The 21,055-nt window shown below is 40.3% G+C and overlaps 2 protein-coding genes across 2 annotated transcripts; both read left to right on the top strand.

Annotated features, from left to right (window-relative positions):
* Positions 1 to 681: 681 nt before the first annotated feature.
* On the top strand, positions 682 to 4,682 carry LOC139664283 (E3 ubiquitin-protein ligase MARCHF9-like; the record flags this gene model as incomplete). Its single annotated transcript, XM_071543064.1, has 3 exons — positions 682 to 837; positions 3,306 to 3,498; positions 4,354 to 4,682. Coding segments are annotated over 3 exons (678 nt in total), but the record flags the coding sequence as incomplete, so codon positions are not given.
* Positions 4,683 to 7,418: 2,736 nt separating this feature from the next.
* On the top strand, positions 7,419 to 15,701 carry mettl1 (methyltransferase 1, tRNA methylguanosine). The gene is made up of 6 exons (XM_071543113.1): positions 7,419 to 7,640; positions 7,968 to 8,095; positions 8,268 to 8,452; positions 12,271 to 12,384; positions 14,135 to 14,236; positions 14,770 to 15,701. Exons 1-6 carry the CDS (start codon positions 7,561 to 7,563, stop codon positions 14,884 to 14,886), a joined length of 726 nt encoding a protein of 241 aa, XP_071399214.1. The 5' UTR covers positions 7,419 to 7,560; the 3' UTR covers positions 14,887 to 15,701.
* Positions 15,702 to 21,055: the final 5,354 nt, after the last annotated feature.

The raw sequence follows: 21,055 nt of genomic DNA on the forward strand, positions 1-21,055 counted from the left end.
AATCTAAAACAATGTCAAACTTAATGTGTGAATCGAAATCTAAACTAATAAGCTATATCCATCCATATTACACCCATGTGGCCATATTTTTTGGATAAACAATGAATGCTGATAAAGCAAATAGCAAGAAAACACTACTCTTGCTACACTACTAATCAGTCACCTCTCATATTTTGTCTAATTTTGTGTGTTACCATTCTCAGTATTAGCCATTACATCTTAAAAATGCACAACATTTGATCTAAATTTCATGTTACCTTTTGCAGTGGCACCTTTTTCCTCAAAAGCTGCTCTATTGTGCCTCAATTTTTGCTTAATTCACCTTTTTGGTTCATTTCCATGCATATACTCCTGGTACTTTTATATTGATGATCTCTGTTGCTAGTTACAATGTTCCTAGCTGTTGTCCATTTCTATCTCAATTTTTGTATCCCTTACCAGCCTCAGATAACAACAGCATAAACACAAACAATACCTAAAATGGTTTTGTAGTTCCATGTGTAGAGCGGTACACTAACACTGTCAGGGTTAGGGATTTGATTTCCACTGGTGCCACCCATGCTAAAACTCTTTTCAGTCATGGTGCTGGAAGGCGCCTTGGATAAAAGCGTAATACAGACTAAATTGCAGAAGCAGCATCCAGCAGCCAGTCTGAATACAGTTGCTGTCTGTGTCCTGCAGGGGGAGCTGTTGAGCCCCTGTCGCTGTGCCGGCTCTGTGCGCTGTACTCACCAGCCCTGCCTTATCCGCTGGATCAGTGAGAGAGGCTCCTGGAGCTGCGAGCTCTGCTACTTCAAATACCATGTACTGGCCATCAGCACCAAAAATCCACTGCAGGTACTCACACTCACTCTCTCTCTCTCTCTCTCTCTCTCTCTCTCTCTCTCTCTCCCTCTCTCTCTCTCTCTCTCTTTCTATGTGTGTGTGTCTATGTGTGTGTGTGTGTGGGCATCAATCTCTATCTTTAACATTCTCTTTGGCAAACACTCTCACTGAGGTACAAACATTTAAAAATACTGAGTGGAGTAGGAGAAAATGACCCAAATTAGACTGCCATGCTATATGCGATGCCATGCTAGAGTGCCATGCACAAACTATTAGTGGAACACACTGGCAGAAAAATACAGCCACATGCATTATGTAAATCCCTATTTGTTGTGCACATCATAATAGCTTGCAGGTGAGGCCATGCAGTGGTTGCATACCATCCTGATTCTGACCAATCACCACACACCTATTCCCAAAAGGAAGCACATTGCCATTGCACTTTACAAACTGGCCATATTTGCCAAATACTAGTTTGTTATAGGCAAATTTGGAGTGAGGAGCCTGTGGCAAATGTTCCCAGATGGATTTATACTGTTTATATGAACAAAGGAGAAAAGAAGAAGATGATGAGGGCCTATATAAGGATGCCAAGAATGAAGAGGCTTGAGACGCTGCACGTCTCACTGAGTTGGCACATGATTTAACCAAAGTGTGTGGCACATGGCAGAAGACTGACCAACAGGATCACCAAGTGATTTCAGCTTCTGAAAGTTGGAACAGATATATTCTTAGATGGAATATCCGCTCCTTCACTTGCTCCCCTTGTTGGATGATGCCTGCATCTGGCAGCAATAACATCAGACATTTTCAGTAGTCTGTCTGAATAGCAAATAATTTGGCTTACCACGTCTTTTCAAAAGCTGTTGTTTTCACAGTAATTGGGGGAGATTATGTTAATTACTCGGGAATTGGATGAATTCATATTATAATTCTCAAATTTGCTTGGACTCAACTACAAGTCATTATATTTGCAAAACGCCTGACCAGCAATGTCTCAATGTGGCTGTGATTTTCTTCCAGCTCTCCACTCATTGTGCTTGGTTACTGAATTAGCATTCTAGTCACATTATTTTGGAGCTATAGTACATGCTGTACACTCACAAGCCTTTAGTGAATCTGGGCAATAAAGCATCTGTCTCACAAATGATATATCTAGTCTTTCTGAATTTAACATGCCTTGACAAATAAGTCAGTGGAAGCCTGGCTATTGATGGAGGCCATTAAACCCAACATTAATGCTACACTGCCAGGCGAGACCAGAACCACCATTCTGGAGGGCTAGAGCAAGCAGACTATCTCAGACTATAGCAATTATATCCATCTTACATCCATCAAGTCATTTAACCTAGTATTGAAGCTTCACAGCTATTTCCCCCAACTGGCAGTGAAAAATCTGCCAGTTGGGGGAGATAACTTAATTTGTTTCCAATGCAAATGAACATTCATTCTCGATTAGTGGAGTGATGTGCATTATACATGGTTTCACTGACTCCACTGAATCTCCACTGGAAACAAGTGTGGCAGAATTGTTGCTTGTTTTAAGAAAAATAGCTTTTTAAGTAATTTTTTTTTTTGCAATGTATACTGCCACAGAGAAGCAGGGCAAAGTGTGGCATGTTGAAGTTGGACTGAGTTCAACATTGTGCACCAAAACACCGACAACGCTTGTGAGACATGCTGATTATACTCTGAAACCACAGAAAGCATTTAGGAAATGTGTTGAGATCAAATGGGCCCATTTGGGTGCACAGTGCTCTTTAGAGAGACAATTTTGGGCAACAACCTGATTTCCTAGAGAATAAGGGCATTTTCACACCTATAGTTTGTTTGCTCTGGTCCGAATCGGTTGATGAGTTTGTAAACTTGGAGCGTTTTCCCCTTGGTTCGGTTTCTTTCCACAAAGAGAAAAATCGAAGCGAACCAAAATGCATCACTACAAACCAAGTGAGAACGTTCACTCCGCTTATTGGTCAGATGTGTCTGGGGTGGGAGCAAGAAAGTAAATACAGGAAGAAGGACCTGTGTTCTGGATTAGTGCACATTGCTATGCAACATGGAGCAACGGCAGAGTTGGCATTTGCTCATAACTGTTGTAATTATCTGGGCAATATACCAGGCAAAACTGTACCAGCAGAATGCTGAATGCACTTCGAGGAAACCGCTCCAGAGTTCGTTTGGGACCGGACCGAGACCACCTCCTCTAAAGGGTCTTGGTGCGGTCGTTTTGATCCGCACCCGAGTGTGATTACTGTGTTCACACCTGCCCAAACGAATCGCACCAAGGGGGAAAACGTACCAGAATCTTATTTAACCGGACTAAAAGCGCAGGTGTGAAAACGCCCTAAGACAAACTCTGCACTGTTAGCTCACATAATCGAGGAGCAGAGAATTGTGCAATTTCCCCATGCAATAGAGGGCCTCTATTGCATGGGGAAATAGAGAGTCTATTTTTGTGTCTCACTCTCCTCTCTCTCCAGTGGCAGGCCATCTCTCTGACTGTGATTGAGAAGGTTCAGATTGCTGCCATCATCCTGGGCTCTTTATTCCTCATCGCCAGTATCTCCTGGCTGGTCTGGTCCTCCCTCAGCCCCTCAGCCAAGTGGCAGCGCCAGGACCTTCTCTTCCAGATATGTTATGGCATGTACGGCTTCATGGACATAGTATGTATAGGTAAGACACCGGTGGCAGCCATGGTGTGTTATTTCAGAAGAGCTCAAATCCAACATGTGGTTTGAATATCATCAGTCTGGGTTTGATTGTCATCTTCACAGATTTGGAAGGATATGAATACACCAATACTTTAAATCACTTTTGAAAATATTTGTATTTTTCTGTATGTTTTTAATCAAATATTATCACTTATATTTGGTCTCATTGGTAACTCAGTAGCTGACCTTAACCTGACCTGACCCTAACCCTTACTTCTTTATATAATTAGTCTTCTTGGTGGTGTGTGTGTTTCATGAGCTCATGTGCATGTATGTGTTTATTTGTGCTCATCTGAGTGCATGGGCAAGCATGGACAAAGACCATCTGTGGTGCATGAGCAATTTCTGTTCTCTTCTCTCTCTGCCTGTCTGTTTCATACAGCACATAGTATATCTAACCAAACAGCTACATATTTGAACTGTCGTGTAAATCATTCCAAAATATCCACAGACCTGTCTTGCATATCCAGTCTTTTCCATGGAGTTTAGAGCTTGTGGTTGCTTGCGATTGCTCTTTTTCCCCCTATATATACAGTATATCCCTATATATCCCTAGAAAATGTGTTTGTCACCCTGATGACGACGTTATGTTGAAACGTCCGTACGCTTAAATAAATACTATGAGTGTGCTGCTACTTTATATTAATTTTTATTTTTATGACTGTAAATTTTGAGTTTGCTCTTCTTGTCTAACATGTTCTGTTCCCCTCATACCTGTTTTCCAGTGTTTTCCGACACTCATTGAACTAACAACTGTCTGTCTGTATGTAAGCCTGTTCCTGCCCCACTCAAACCTTTATCCTTTCTGCCTATATAGGCCTTATAATCCATGAAGGATCATCTGTTTACCGGATCTTTAAGCGCTGGCAGGCGGTGAACCAGCAGTGGAAAGTACTGAACTATGAGAAATCTAAAGACTTGGGCGACCCCATCAGCTCCAGCAGCAAGGGTGCCGGCCGCGGTGGGAGGAACCCTCCTCATGGTCCGGCTGTCGCAGGCGGCGGAGGCAGGGCGAGCCGGCACGTTCGGACTATCCTCAACCACCACTGTGGCTACACCATTTTGCACATCCTCAACCAGTTGAGACCCAACAATCCACACATAAGTTCCAGCCATGAGGTGGTCATGAGGGTGACCACTGTATGAGGCTGGGCTATACAGAGGAAAGGGCTCCGATGTTGAAGGAGTTATGGGAGATAAAAAGGTTGATTGGGATTTGATGAAAAATCCTGACCTACCACACGAACACTGCCGTTTAGTTCTGGTCCCGTATTTGCTCTCAGATTCTCCCTGAGCTCAAAGTTGAGCACAGTCAGATTGAATAAACACAAGGGTATGAGATGTGAGGAAAGGGAGAACAGCTCAGTCTAGCTGAGTCTTTATCTGATGTTAAAGACAAAAGATTGTAGAAAAAAGTGAGAAATGTGACAAAAAACATATACAGCTTTGATTCCAAAAGCTGTGTACCATTTTTGCCACCATTACAAGAGTTACAAAAATGTCATTAATCCAGTTTTTGTTTTCTAAAGAAAAAATAGTATTGCTATTAAGTTTGATTTTATAACAGAGAGCCTTATGGGGAAAATGTTCTTGCATCTGCTGCTACTCATTTTACCACCATAATAATGGCCGCCCCCCATAACTCATCTTACTTATTTCTGAGGGTTCTCCATAATGGTATATTTGAGCTGTCTTAACTCAAGGCACACATAAAAACACACATAAAACACACATAAAAAAAGTCCAACAAAACGTTTTTGGGGACATGACACAATTGCTTAAAATATCATCTAAAAGTACAATTCATCTTTTGTAATAAAGACTTTGTTCATGTCAAAGGGAAACTGTGTTTTGTCTCATTTTTAGGTCACAGGCCTTATCTTTCTTTAGAGTATGCAGTGGCTTGAAAACAAATTTGTACATCTGATTTTTCTGTTAGATTTGCAGATCTCAAGACTCAAGCCTGACTAACTGGAAAGGATATTCTAGAAATTAATGTGATTTGACTGTGACTTTCAAATAAAAGTAAAAGCTTGTTTTAAAAAAATATATATATTCACCCTTTTGTTTCATCTGGCCAAATACCAGGTTTCCTCTGTGGCTTAGTGTTGCGTCTCAGCAGGATTTTAGGATGGGTTTTGCTTGGACTGTAGGTCTGATTTCTGTACACTACCATATACACATATGTCACTTAGGTTAACTATTCTCTTCTGAAAAAGCAGAAAACGTCATAACCTGCACACTTTTATAATCATTATCCCCCCTTAAGATACATGCCTCTGATGGCCAATATGAATATTTCTGTATTTCAATTTGAATTTCTACCCTTTGAATTTGGTTGTGATTGGTCAATGTGGCCATGACTTATCATATAGTGCTTTATAACTTCCTGTGAGATTCTCTATGCTAGAGACCTAAAGCTTTACACAAGAATTAAAAGATGATACTGACTCTGCCAGCCGGAGCTCTTCAGGCAGGTCGTCAAGCCTCTGAGGGTCTCTGACGGTCAAAGCCTGGCCACCTTTAGTCTTTAACCTGGATACAGGAACAGTCAGGACGGCCCAGCCTGGGTCTGGATCTGAGGCTGCACACAGCCTCATAATGGATCAAAAGTTCAGAAAGATAACTAGAAGCCAGGCCATGAGAAGCCTTAAAAGTGATCAATAAAGTCTTAAAATCAATTCTTCTTACAAAATGTCCAATCAGGTAATTGTCTTCTGTGTCACTTAAACATTATTTTCTTGTTAATTAGTGTTTCAGTTAATTGGTATCTATTTGTTGACATACCTGTGTGTGTGTGTGTGTGTGTGTGTGTGTGTGTGTGTGTGTGTGTGTGTGTAATTTTAGGTATATATTATGTGTGAAAATTTGGACTTACTTAGGCTAGTATATGTACTGTATGTTTGTATTAACCAATGCAACAATTCATGCACTTTCAGCTCACAAAGCTTCATATGAAACTGTTTCATCTAGTTTGTTTTCAAATGCACTTTGTCACAGGATACAAATTATGTGCTTCATAATGTTTTTCAAACAAATGTAATCTAGTTAGAATCTTGTTCTACTGGACCCTATAATTTTCCAACAGCTCCACTGGTTTCACAAAACATAGCTTAAAGCTTATTGGGTGACAATGCAACATAAGCTTTGAACATTATGTAATCTTATATAAATGGCATAACTCATTTAGATTAAATGCTTTGGCTTGACTCATCTCCAGCAATTGTAGCATTGAGGGTTTGGTGTGATGTGTGAGATCAGGATCAGACTCGCTCAAGCCACTGAAATATTTGGATAGGTAATCATACTTTACAATAAGCTGGTTATTATAGTCAAACGACTATTTCCAGCCTTGGTCGATTGTTAACAAGCTACTTAATCGTGTGGTAAGAAAATGACAATCATTTCACCAGTTGCTAGATCCCATGTCCTGGGGCACCTATGGGTGTAGCTGCTGCCAGGGGTATCTGGCAGTTGATTAGCATGTCAGTTAGTCAAAAAAGACACATGAGCTGTGTATGGGTGAATGAATGGAACAATATTTGGATTGCAAAATAGCTCATCAGTACAGAGTGGTGTGGATCTGTCCTGTGCTGTTGACTTGTGGAGCCCTGCAGCCACGTTGGGAGGGGAAGTGAGCTGGTTTCCATGGAGGTTTGGTCTCTGTCTGAGTCTCTGGAGCCCGACGTGGATACATTTACCATCACATCATATGCTGTCATCCACTGTCTGTGCTGTGGAAACCATGGATGTATTAAACTAGTGGAAACACCTCAAGCCATGTCAGTGTCGGGTTACTGTGCTTATTTTACTGTTATCCTTCGGAAAATCTGGCAACCCTGAACAGTCGCTCGGTGCTGACGTAGAAAAGACTGCGACTTCTAGCCGGTGGTAAAAATCTAACGTGACTATCTGAAGAGCTGAAACTGACGAGTGGAAGCCGTTTGTGTTTCATTTAATAAGCTTGCACTTTTAAATATATATATATATATTTTTTGAATAACGTTAATCTTTTTAATCCAAGATGAGTTTGTCCATGCCCCAGAAACGTTACTACAGACAGCGAGCCCATTCAAACCCAATGGCAGACCACACGTTTGAGTAGTGAGTGATGCACATGTGTCTCTAAGTGTCTATCCAGATAACTACCTACAGTAAAAACTGCTCTGATAACTAGGTAGCTGCTGTACTGAACTAGTCTGGACTGTTTGCTTTCTTTTACTACCTAACGATAAGTGTCTCTCTGTGTGTGTGTGTGTGTGTGTGTGTGTGTGTGTGTGTGTGTTCCTTGAAGCTATACAGACACTGACAAGAAAAGCATGTTGTTGCACAGCTAACCTACCTGCTCTGCTTGCCAGTTCCCCGTCTAAGGTTTATTTATAAAGCCCAGGTCATCATCAGTCGCTGTTTTCTTCCTCTTTGATCCGTCAGTCCCGTCTGCCCTGAGGAGATGGACTGGTCCCAGCTGTACCCACACTTCTTCACTGGCAGCCAGTCTGAGACAGAGGCGTCTCAAGTCGAGTTTGCAGACATTGGATGTGGATATGGAGGGCTTTTAGGTAGCTGTGTCACTGATCTGCTGCCGTTTTTACAGCTATCACCAGTCTGTGGTTTGCTGAAATAATTTAAGGCAAAGAAACTATTCCATGCAACTATAAATCCTACATCCAGAAAGTTTGATTTCATAGTCTCATGTCCTCTTCATGTCTCTGTCTGTTTGCCTTCTCTCAGTGGAGTTATCTCCACTCTTCCCAGACAAGCTGATCTTGGGCCTGGAAATCCGTGTGAAAGTGTCAGATTATGTGCAGGACCGTATCCGATCTCTGCGTGCCTCAACACCTGGAAGCTACCAGAATATCGCCTGCCTTCGCAGTAATGCCATGAAGTACCTCCCCAACTTCTTCTCTAAGGGACAGGTAGGTTTGGGCCTCTCCATTCAAGCTGCTGTCTAATCACAGGACAGATGGAAGTGTTTCACTTTTAACACACATTGATCTTCCTGCTCCTAAGCAGATGCTTGATGTAGCCAGTAACTCTGTCACTGCTGAGGGGCATTTCTTGAAAATGAATTTGTGGAAAAAAAGCTGATTTCAAACACATTTGACATTTCCATTTGAAAGGAATGGAAATGTCACAATAGCATAAAACATCTGTTTTGTACCAAATTTGTTATCGCACCAAATGTATTCTTGATAATAAATTTAAAACAAGACATTAAGAGATAGATGGTGCAAAATGTCTGTTTCTACAGCAGGTAACTGTCCAAAAATATATAAAATATTCCAATATTACTTACATCATGAAGCAGATTTTTTTCTAATTTTCATTAAACATCCCACACTTGGCTTTTGATAGGCATGAGTGGAGTTATATGTACATGGGATGTTTTGGTCTTGGTTCAACTTCCAGCTCCATACACAATACTCCCTACTGGTAATATTTTGCTCTGTTTATCCCTTGAACCCCGAGCACCACCCATTAGACAGAGCCGCCTTATCTCCCCTGTTTCAATTCATGTCCACAGATATCATATTCCATTACATGCAGATGACGTTCTGTTTTTAGAAAATACTGAGGTCTCGGGGGCGCCCTGGTGGCTCACCGAGTAGGGTGCGTACCATTTGGCTCAGGCCTTCCCGTAGCGACCCAGGTTCGAATCCGACCCGTGGTCCTTTGCTGCATGTCCTCCCCTCACTCTTTCTCCCATACCTTGCTGTCTCTCTCTCACTATATCTCTCGAATAAAGCATAAAAATGCCAAAAATAAAATCTTTAAAAAAAAAAGAAAATACTGAGGTCTCAATCTCCTGGTTTTCCCTCAGTCACTCCAGTGAAAAACTCATCTACCTACCTCGGGGGTTACAATATGTCCAACTATTTCAGAAATAGCGCAAGATAATTTTGAGTTGGCCCTGAATAAGATCAAAAGTGACATTAAAATGTGGGATAACCTCGAAGGATCTCGCCAAGACAGAGTCATGACAGCCAAGATGAACGTATTGCCAGGGAAAACGTTTTGGTTTTCATGTCACCGCTACCGCCTCCTCCTAAATATTTTGATAATATTGGCTCCACGGTTTCTATATTTATGTGGGCTGGCGCTCCTGCTAGAATTCATCTCACAACATTAATGCAGCCGACTATATTATCAGCTGGGCTGGTTGTCAAAACATATTATCTGGCCTTTCAGATTAGACGTCTTTGCATATGGTTAGATTTAGATTGTAAAGTGCCGTGCGGAGCAGTAGAGGCAGAGTTAAATAATTTGAATGTGCTGTGTGGCAGTCGACCATATGTGGAGCACACTTGGTCCTCTCAAGTACCTGTACAAGACAGTAGTCTATGATGACTGTGGTCTATTATGTTCATCCCAACATCTCCAAACAAAATTCAGCCTTACAGCTACATCACATTTTCTTTACTTACAACAAAGATTAGCCCTAATAACCCATGGATTACCACACTGTCTAACCATACAGTGTCCAGTTTGGTAAATTCTCCTCTCTAAGATCGACAGCCAGATACTCAACACTCACTACAGAAACTGCCTGCTCTGTTAGCTTTATGGGATCGAGAGCAAAGGGCTTTAGGTTGACACCTTAATTGTAATTCGAACAATCAAGCTCATCAACTCTTTCATTTGAAGACTATTCTCTGTGACTTGATTCTTTTTGTATCAAACCTTTTTTTTATGTCTATCATGATGATTCTGATAAAGAGTTACCGAACAAAAAATGTTATTTACAGGCAGCAGCCAAGAAAACAAGTCTTCAAAATTGGATTTGTATGCATTTTGGATATATTCTCTGCAAAATATAGTTAATTTGGAATGTATGACTACCAGGTTACACAGAGGCAAAACATTTACACTAGGAGCATCTAATATGGCATCTAATATTTCAGATTTTATTTTAAAAAAAGGTGTATAATAAACATGTTATAAATATTTACAATATTTTACCATATTTTAAAGGAATATTTCTTATTTGAAATATTAGCACACATTTGGTGGTCACTTGGAATTTTAAATTAAAAGAATGGGCACTTCTTCTAAGACGCATCTATACCCAGCCACTCCGCCATGTCATGATTGGGCTTCATTTTGAGGAAAATGTCAGAGTTAAATAAGAGCTTCTGAAAATAAGACCAAACTTCTGGCGAGGTTAATGGGCTGAAGGTTTGAAGAATAATGCAAATTATGAATTGTGACTGTATGTGGAAATGACTACTTTACTGAATATATTCTTTTGCACCCTGAAGTGGGGTGCCAATAGTATAAAGTACAAAGAGGGCTGTAGTTTTTTAATATTTCATCTGATGTGGCAGGTACTGACCTCAAGTTAAAGTTGTCTGTCCTGCTAAAGTAATAAGAATGTGGGGCCGAAACATTAATGTGTTGCTGACAAACAAATGTTTTCCTTCCTCATGTTTAACATATGGAGGGTTTATCTTTAACGTCAACTTGGTCGTACAAGTTAACTCTAGACTCATCAGGGGAAGAGTTAATTAATAAGAATTGCTGAATAAATCCAGGATTTCACAACAATGGGGTTATTGAATGATACCCCAGGCACCAGCTGAGTATAGAACCATCCAAGACGCCACTTATCCGTTCCAATTAGCTGTAGTAATCTATAACTTGTTGAAACAAGCATTAGATTACAGTGGGCTTAGTGTACCAGGGTTAAATTACGTACCCTGGATAAAACTTTACCTGAAATGCACTGTGTGTTATAGAGTATGGACTATAAAATGAAGTTGAACAGAAAAGCGTCAGTGCTGCAACACATTTATGCAAAATAGAAATCATGTGGGTGTTTTAAATATAAAGAACACAAATGTTGATTTAATTTTTTTTTAATCTGAATGTGCTATTTGACTAATATTTGTACAGCTAGATTTAAGTTTTTAAATTAGCTGAAGAGTGAGTTACAGTACTGTGTAAATCACTGCACCTTCATTCATTTAAGTTTTGAAGTGTTTGAGAACCACAACCATCCAGACATTTACATGGTTTGGACATAGAGGCTTGACTTGAAGACTGTTATTTCAGTCTTGACCATTTTACATAAAGGTGCTTTATTCAGACAATGTCACCGTCTTCAGCACATATATGAACAGCATCCCTGGAGATGAAAGTTTTACTAGCTTGCTTCACCCTTGAAAGACAACCGTCCAGACTAGCGCTTCCCACATGCACGATGTAAGTGTTGAAACAACACGCTCTAATCCCCAAAATGTCTTTTCTTTTTTCTTCTTAGTACTTTTTGCAAACGAAAATAATTCAAAGTGTAAGGTTTTTCCATCTTCCATCAGCACAGAACCAGCCCCTGAGGCTGCGGCAGTCCCCAGTGATTATCCCCACGTCTCTCTGTCTTTACCTGACATTATTTATTTTAACTAATAAAAAGTTACTGGAATGGTTTATAATGTTTCAGCCAGACTAATATCAGTCGAGCCGGCTGTTCTAGTTATATACTTCATGTCAAAGACGGAGACATGGGGAACTTGATGGGAAAAAAAAAGAAAAAAAGAATCAGGGAGGGAAATTCCAGTTTTGCAATACAGGCTGCTTAACGACTAACAACAACATATTATGGGGGCCACATTTAAGTGATGACATTCATATATTGTATAACTACAGTGAAAAAGTTAATTCAAGAAAATAAGATTTTGAGGTCAAATCCAGTTGAAACCATATGCTTACCTTACTATGTTTTGTCTCTGTCCCTTAGCTCAGTAAGATGTTTTTTCTCTTCCCTGACCCTCACTTTAAGAAGACCAAGCACAAGTGGAGGATCATTAGTCCCACTCTGTTGGCAGAGTATGCCTACATACTGAGACCTGGGGTGAGTGCATAAGTAAGCCTTGTTTGAGCTGAGGTCGCCCATAGGGCCGGTGCTTTCCTCCGGTTTCTGTTACAGCGTGTTTGTGTAGCGAGCCATGCAGGTGGCATATGAATATTATGAATGATGCTGCTTGCGTTTGGAGACGTGTCATTTTCTCAATTCAACGATTTCCAAATTAAGTTCAGACAGTTCCTTCAGTAGCTGGATGGAAATTTTACTACACTCTTCATCAGTTTATAAGTTATTTGTAGTTTGAAGAAGTCCACTCCCTGAATTGATTGAAATGAAAATGAACAGCCACCATGGCCTGCAGGTGGTTGACTTCTGCACACACACCCCTCTCCTACCTGTCAGATCTGAGTTGCAGTGGGGCGCTTGGATTTTATGCCTATAGAGGTTATGGGGAACAATGGAAGGCTTGTGTCTAAATTTGGCTTAATAATTTGTCCTTGTGTGTGTGTGTGTGTGTGTGTGTGTGTGTGTGTGTGTGCGCATGCGTGTGTGTATGTAAGCTCTACAAGGACATTCAGGACTGGCATGCAGCCAAAACCTGTGCTGGTGGGTGGAGAGGCTGTCAAGAATTCGTTTTTTTTTTTTTTTAGAAGCAGTTTCATACCCACATTAACCTGCCCAGATACCAAGCTCTCATCCCCACTTCTATCTCTCCACATCCTGGCTTTACTGCAGCAGCATCACCGTGCTAATACACACTCCCGTGAAATCTGTGCCATTGCTGAATATTCCAAGAAATCTATGTTCTAGTAATACTATCTGTCCAGGCTCCAAAGTAAACTACAATGACATAGGTGATTAACCTCTGTGTTGTCTTTAGGTTATTTTTGTCTTTTTTGCAAGGAACATTGCTCTTTAGAGTATTGAAACAACTTTACCCAGGCTCGAAGGTTTAGAAATGTAAAAAAAAAAAAAAAAAAGATTAAAAAAGAAAGACAGATGTTTGTATTTGCCATCCTTTGTCAATACTGAATCCCCAGTGTACATTTCTCATGTGATTCATAAAGGTTTATTTGTTTGGCCACCAGTAATGTTTTGTTAAGTTTTTTCCATAAAGTAACTGTATTAGGTCTTAACTGTATTAACTAACCTTAAAGGATAAGGCTGGTGTTTTTTTAATGCATTACTTACCGTCAACAAATCCTATGAAAATAACAAAATCAGCAATGATTTTGTTTTGCCAACAAGTCTTTCCATGTAGCCGGTGCCCAACGAAGCCATGTCCCAGCAGCCATTGAACTCCATTGTATTAAAAAAACAATTAAAAACACGTCACAGACCCATGCCGTTGCTCTGGGCAGCATATTTCATCATCACGATGCACCGGGCCAGCCGACTGTTTCCTCAGACAACTTAATAAGCCGGCTGTAGACACGTGTGCAAGCTCAGGAAAGTAGTTCCGTAGCTCCGAAAATAGTCCCCGGCGTAATGAAGAATTTGTTCCCATTTGAATATGATTTGGTAATAACTACAACAGCCTGACTTTTTGTGGTAACAGCGATTTTTAAAATTGAAACTATGTCTTTGTGAGCTGTATTTCAAGGTTTTTAGCTTACAATTGGAGCCAGTGACTTCTGGGTTGACGGCTAAAAACGGTACGTGGGAAGTCAGAAAGTAACGGGAGTAGAGCAAACGCATTGTTGATTTTGTTATTTTCATAGGATTTACTGACAGTAAGCAATGCATTAAAAAACACCGGCCTTATCCTTTAACTCGTGTGTTTGCCTGGTCATTTCAGGGTTTGGTGTACACCAACACGGATGTGGAGGAAGTTCACCTCTGGATTGTGAAACATTTCACTGAGCATCCGCTATTTAAACGCGTCCCTGATGAAGAACTGGTATGCTGACAAGGAGCTTTTCATCATTATCTCTGCAAATCATAAGATAAGATAAGATAACACTTTATTGATCCGCTTGGGGAAATTCAGGACGTCATCATCATGGCGACTTGAAATCTGAGAGACAAAGTCTGTCTTGATCTTAAAAATCGAGTAGCGTTCTTACATGAGAGTGCCAGAACAAGAATGAATTGTGAATGATGGGTAATCTATGATCTCCACTCAATGATAAGCATTAGGCGAACAACCACCAGTATCAATAAAAAACAATTATATTTTCAGAATAGAAATCAATTTGGTTTATTTTCCTGAAAAGACACAATTTGAGTTAACATACCTCAGTTTGATGCCACTTACAATAATGTATACTATGAATTTATGTCAGATTTCTATATTAACTGAAAAGGTTGAGTAAACTGTCACGATTGAAAAGCATGGATGAACTGAGTTTTAGTGTGTTTATCCTGCACTGCGTCCCTGTATGTAATCATGTTAAATAAGCTTTAAGAAAAACGTGTGTTGTTGCTTGGCAGGATGGGGACGTCATCATAAACCGCTTGGGTACCTGTACAGAGGAAGGGAAGAAGGTGCAAAGAAATGGAGGGAAGAATTTCCTCGCAGTTTTCCGGAGGATAGAGGATTCAAACTAAGACCTAAGGGTGCACAACAGCTTGAATGTGAAATAAACTGGAAAAAAGGATCTTCAACAGTCATCCATGCATGGACACCACAATGGACAACCAAAAAGGAGCTTCTGTGTCTCCTGTATGGCAAATTTGTCCAAATTGATGAACAGGGGTTTGTTTTCTGATACAAATGGACACATTTATTTTCACCTGATGGAGGATTTGGAGAAAGTACTTTTTTTTCCTTTTGATCAGTGCTTGAAATCTGTTGTCAGTTCACAAAGATGTGCCAGGTGGGAAGTAAATCTACGAGGATTTGTATCTATTCAACATACACTTGTGAAGTGTTTTGTATAGCTTTTTCTTATAGCCTCATTTTTCATTCTTTTTGATTATGGACTGCAGTTACCATAAATTCTTTCTAAATATCAACTTGTAACAGAAGAAGGAAATGTTGGTTTTGGTTCCATGCTACTTATGGTGGAGACATTGTCTGGAAACAGTGAAGAGAGCAGGAACGAGGGAAATGGAATGGTTAAGATTAAAGACATTGTATTCACACACATTTTGTTCTTGCCATGGTGGTTATCTTAGTGATTTGTTGTTTTTAATTTATTTGAAAACCTTTCAAATGGCTAAAGTTTCTATGAAATGATGTTTTTGCGGTGTTCATGTAGTAAATTTAGTGTCTTCTTTGAGATTACACTCCTAATGTGAAGTCAAACATCAAGATTCAGGACATTGCTATAATGCATTCCAGATTGATCCAAAAGGGCAGTGAGCTAAAGGTTATTTTCTTTGTGCCAGTTTCACATAAAGTAATTGCAGTCCGAAATACAGACTTGCAGCTTTTGGTCTTTTTTTTTGGCTCCATTTTAGAATCATATTAAAAGAGAGTCACTCTATGTGGATAGGATCCACAGCTGTAAATGTGCATTGTTAGTGCGGGATGGATCCTCTGCTGCAGTACTACCACAGCACAGTGTGAAATACATAGTTGACTCAATGACCAGGCTCTGTGTGAGTTCCACAGCAAAAACCTTGGCATTGTTTCTACCATAGATTAAGTTAAAAATGTTACTTCAACATGTGAATGGAACCTTGGTGGCTATAGTTTGGATTTACTGCATTGGCCCAGGACCTGCACTGCACTGGGGAAGGAGCAGAACACATCCCACTGCTGAACTGCCATTTAGATGCATGAGGCTGCATTTAGGGCTTGTTCAGGGGATGTCAAAGGAAGATATAAAGCAAGATTCCTTCAGAAAGAATTCAACCCCCTTGCCTTTTTCTACATTTTGTGGCATTTTGTGGTGTGCAGCCTGAATTCTAAATGGACTGAATTTAGAAAGAAAAATGTGCTCAGGCTTGGTCAAATTGGATGGGGATCATCTGTGAACAGCAACCTTCAAGTCATTCCACAGAGTTTCAATGGGATTCAAGTCTGTCTCTTGACTGGGCCACTCAAGGATTCTCCCATTCTTGTTGTGAAGCCATTCCAGTGTTGATTTGGTGTCATGGTTATGGTCATTGTCCTGTTGGGACATAAATTGTGGCCGCAGTCTAATGTCTTTGGCATGCTAAAGCAGGTTTTCTTCAAGAATTTGTTGCAGGAGAGAGCGCTTGCACTCAAAGAGATGACTGACACAGTCACGTTTAAAAGTTTTGAGGAGCAGATAAAGGTACAAACGAATGATTGCCTGTACCTTTATCTGCTCCTCTGAATGAAAACTTTTAAACTTTTGAGTGTAAACACTCTCTCCTGCTACATTAATGTTATGGTGAAGGGGGGCTTTTCTGACTTGAGTGCAGTGAAGCATTTGCTTTTTGCAGTCAGGAATTTGTCTGTGTTTGGCTCAATTCACAGTTCGCTCTATCCTTACAACTCTCCCAGTCCCTGACGGTGAAAAGTCCCCCCACAGCATGATGCTGCCGCCACCATGCTTCACGGTAGGGATGGCGTTAGTGCATGATGAGGTGTGCCCAGTTTCCACTAGACATAGCACTTTGTCTTACAGCTAAGGAGTTCACATTTCATTTCAGCAGACCACAATCTTTTGCCTCATGCTCTCAGAGTCTTCAAGTTTTCAAATTCCAGGGATGCTGGCGTGCCTTTTTCCAGGAGTGGCTTCCTTCTGGCCACTCTACCATACAGCCCAGATTTGTCAAGTGCTTCACTGAGTATTGTCCTTCCAGCAGATCTCCCATCACAGCAAAGGAACTCTGCAGTTGTGTCAGAGTGGTCTTTGGTCTCCTCCCTGACCAAGGTCCTTGGGCGATTGCTCAGTTTGGTCAGACGACCAGTTCTAGGAAGAGTCTAGGTAGTTCCATATTTTCTCCCCAATGATAGAGCCTGCTGTGCTCTTGTAAACTCCCAACAGTTTAGAAATAGTTGTATACCTTTCCCCAGATCTGTGTCCTCTCACAATTTTGTGTCTGAATTCTACAGACAGTCCCTTGGACTTGGTGGTAGAGTTTATGCTCTGACATTCACTGTCATCTGTTGGACATTCAAAGGAATTTGGATGCACCCTAATTCAGTTTGTCACTGCAAAGCCGTTGAGTACTTATTGACTCAAAACATTTATGCTTTTCATTTTTTATTAATTTAGGATTTATAAATAAAAAAGTAATCAAAAAAACATTTTGGGTTATTGTGGTACTCTGGTACTATGGTACTCTCTGAAGTAATTCATGTTTATGTATGCACATTTGAAATGACCATGACTTTACCTCTACATGTGCCTCTAAACAGCCTACTAAATGCCCTCATTTTTATGCTTTTAAGTATATATTGCAGATAGGTATTTTTGTCTGTCAGGAGTTTGGAAACGGGACGGTGCAGGTTTGAAGTCTGCCCCTTTGCAGCTGCAGGGGGTGGTGGTTAGGAACAGGACAGCACATGCCTCAATGATAGATACCCACACATTGGAAAACTTGACGAATGTAGAGTGTAATGTAAGCACTCATACACTCACAAACTAGGAAACTAGGGGATAGGGTTAAACTAACAAAGCAATACACTTCACATATGCTTGTATGTTTTGTTGAATTTGCTTGTATTTTTTCATTATGGCTGACACTGAGTTTGCTACCTGGATCATTTTTCCACATCATAACCCAACTGATTTCTTCCCCAGTGGACCAAATAACTTAAGATACATGGCCAACTTCCATGCATCATTTTATGGTGCAGACTCTGCAACAAGTGTTACATCTCACTATCACTATTCATTTTGGATTGTAACGTTTGTATAACCACTATTCTATTTAAACTTTGCCAATCACACTTTTGAAAGTATTAAATAGCCTTGCATCATACCACCAGACTTGTGTAAATTACATTTTTACCTTCAGTTATTTCTCTTTTCTTGCATCACCTTTACACCATCAAGCAGGGAATCCACTCACATGTGTTGCAGCTGCTTGTCAACCACTTCTCAAATTCTCTTGTGCAGGATTTCACTGTATTCTGGTACTGTCAATATTTCCACAAATGCACCAAAACAAATGTTTAGTTATACACACAATGTGCAGGCTGCCCACAGGATTGCAGTAGACCATCCTAGCAAGCAGACTGCATTTTAGATAGTGGACCTAGTGGACCTTTTTATCGGTCAGCAGTGATACGAAGATGGATCCCCTCCAGGCATGTGTTTCCCAGGAGCTATCCAGAGCCAAACATGACTGAAATCTCTATTCCTGAAACCCAGTCTGCTTCTCTGAATATGCAGTAAGCAGACAGTGTGCTTTATTCCCCCTCTCCCAATAATCCTAGGTATACTGCAAGTAGTTACTGACCATGAGCATGGGGGTTAAGCTCCATCTGTGGACATGATAAACGCACACATAATACATGCACACACACACCAAGCAGTATTTGCTCAGCCCCTTGCCATTGAACATTTCTCCATCTGTTCCCAGCCTAGCTGCACCAGTTTATGATGAAATAGTTAAGCTCTTAATAGTTAAGCAATTTTCTGGACTCTACTTACTATCACTGAGACTAGAGTCCAGTGACCTGTTTAGATAAATGCTATTTTTATTCTGCTGTAGATAAATGTAAAAGTTAGCATTTGGCAAAAGGCCTTATCATTGTTATCAGTTGAAGTTGTATAATGCTCTATTGCTCTGCCAGTAGTTTCATTAAGTAGATTATAGCTGTCATTTAATGGAGCTGAATTAATGTCTGGTAGCAGCAGGAGTCCTGTAAGCAGGGAAAGCTAAGCATTAGTCAGCTGAGAAGAACATGTACATCTCCCTTTCAGTGCAAATCTGTACCCCTGGAAAACATATGAACGGGTCCACAAATAATAATAATAATGATTAATAATAATTATTCTGGAATAAATTTATAGTGGTGACATTTGCCCATTATTGGATAGTTACACAAGTTCGGTAGGCTATGAAAAAAAAACTTCTAACAAACAACTAACATTTTGTTAATTAAGATATGGAGATTAATATTCCCTTTTTAGCATTAATCATGCAATGACGATGGAAAATGGCTTAATTAAAGGAAATAAAACACATTTTATAAAAAATATGTAAAAATTAAAAAAAAAACTTTTATTTCTTGGCAATAATCTGCACAGGAACATTTTTCCTTGATATATTTTTTCAAACATGACCTGTGTTGAATTTCTTTAAGTATATTATTGCTACATTACATTTAGCATAGCATCTATCCATCAGACAGTAATTTATTTTATTTTTTTTAAAGATTTAATTTTGGCATTTTATGCTTTATTGGACAGATATAGTGAGAGATAGACAGGAAGGTATGGGAGAGAGAGCGAGGGGAGGACATGCAGCAAGGACTGAGCCTCATGGTACGCGCTCTACTCGGTGAACCACCGGGGCGCCCCAGACAGTAATGTTTTAATTGAACAATTTCATTTAAATTGGAAACACTTTTACATAGATTAGATTAGATTACATTTCTAACTACAAAACTTTTTTTTACTGCAAACACAAAAAAAAAAAAAAAAATCTCTGATCTATTTCTAGCTCTAAATAGGTTTCTATAAATGTAAAAAAGTATTATTGGTCACAGAATTTCTTTATGGTGTTCCAAGGTTATAAAAGTTATAATACGGCTGCTGACCAGTCTAGTTTATCCGATCTCTGATGATAGAAAGAGGAGCTGCTGATCCGTTATCGCTTATTGATGTCTGTCAAGCACATTGTTGAACATCTTAGTACAATCAGGTCATCAAACAGAAGTTCAAATAAACAAGCTTGTGGGGAAACAAAGAGAAAGTAACCTAATTATTGGTAATTATTGCTTCTTGGCCAAGGAATTTGTTGCGTCTGGGACATCAGAATGTTAAGGAGGTCAAAGGTGAATCCCCCTCTCTGCTTGTTTACAGAGGCAGCTATTCAATGTTGTGGTCAGTGCGTCATCTGACACTATCAACCACAAGATTCCCCTAGCTGACTCAGGCTGACCAGGGAGACTCTGGATCTGGACTCCCATCGTTCGCCTGCTACCTATCCAACCACACTCATCAGGTATCATGGAGGGGGACTCTGTCTTCACCCCCCCCCCCCCCCCATACTTCCCCTCCCTACACTCTTGGCTCTGTAATAACATTCCACAATGTTTCCTACTTCTGCCATGTCATTGACACTCAACTCTACCTTTCTTTTCCTTCCTGATACTCAGGTTGAGGCGCGCATCTCTGACAGACGTCTCCCGTTGGGTGTCTGCCCACCAGGTTCAGCCTAGACAACACTGAGCTGCTATTCTTCCCTGGCAAACCCTGTCCTCTGAAAGACCTCTCTGTCACCGTTCAACAACACCACAGTGACTCCTGCCCAGACCACCAACAACCTCGGTGTGATTCTGCACAGCCAGCTGTTGTGCAATGCCCACGTCCTGCAGGCTTGCTCACTCTACAACATACAGAGAATCAAACCCTTCCTCACCAGGGACTCAAGTGTTTCTTCAAGCTTAAGTTATATCAAGTCTGGACTACTGACAGGGGTCCTAACGGGGTCCAAACTGTCCCATGTCCCTTGTACTCCTTACTTTTGACTGGTTGTAATGGTGGTGATCTATGAATTTAAGTTTTTTCTACCATTGCATTCATTGGATTCATTGGAAGTTGCAAAATGCCTAAAGTGTGAATAGAAAAGATGTGAATATCAAAATGCAGGTATGATTGGAAAATGAAAGACATCCAGAGAA

Source organism: Centroberyx affinis, unplaced genomic scaffold (genome assembly GCF_046629955.1).
Source record: "Centroberyx affinis isolate AG114_WGS23_722 - 3 ecotype Tasmania unplaced genomic scaffold, CSIRO-AGI_Caff_v1 ptg000235l_1, whole genome shotgun sequence".
NCBI classification, from domain to species: domain Eukaryota; kingdom Metazoa; phylum Chordata; class Actinopteri; order Beryciformes; family Berycidae; genus Centroberyx; species Centroberyx affinis.

Coding starts and splice junctions, on each gene's coding strand:
- mettl1 (XM_071543113.1), top strand. CDS start 7,561: ATGAGTTTGTCCATGCCCCAGAAACGTTACTACAGACAGCGAGCCCAT. Junction 8,096..8,267: donor TGGATATGGAGGGCTTTTAG/GTAGCTGTGTCA, acceptor GCCTTCTCTCAG/TGGAGTTATCTCCACTCTTC. Junction 12,385..14,134: donor CCTACATACTGAGACCTGGG/GTGAGTGCATAA, acceptor TGGTCATTTCAG/GGTTTGGTGTACACCAACAC.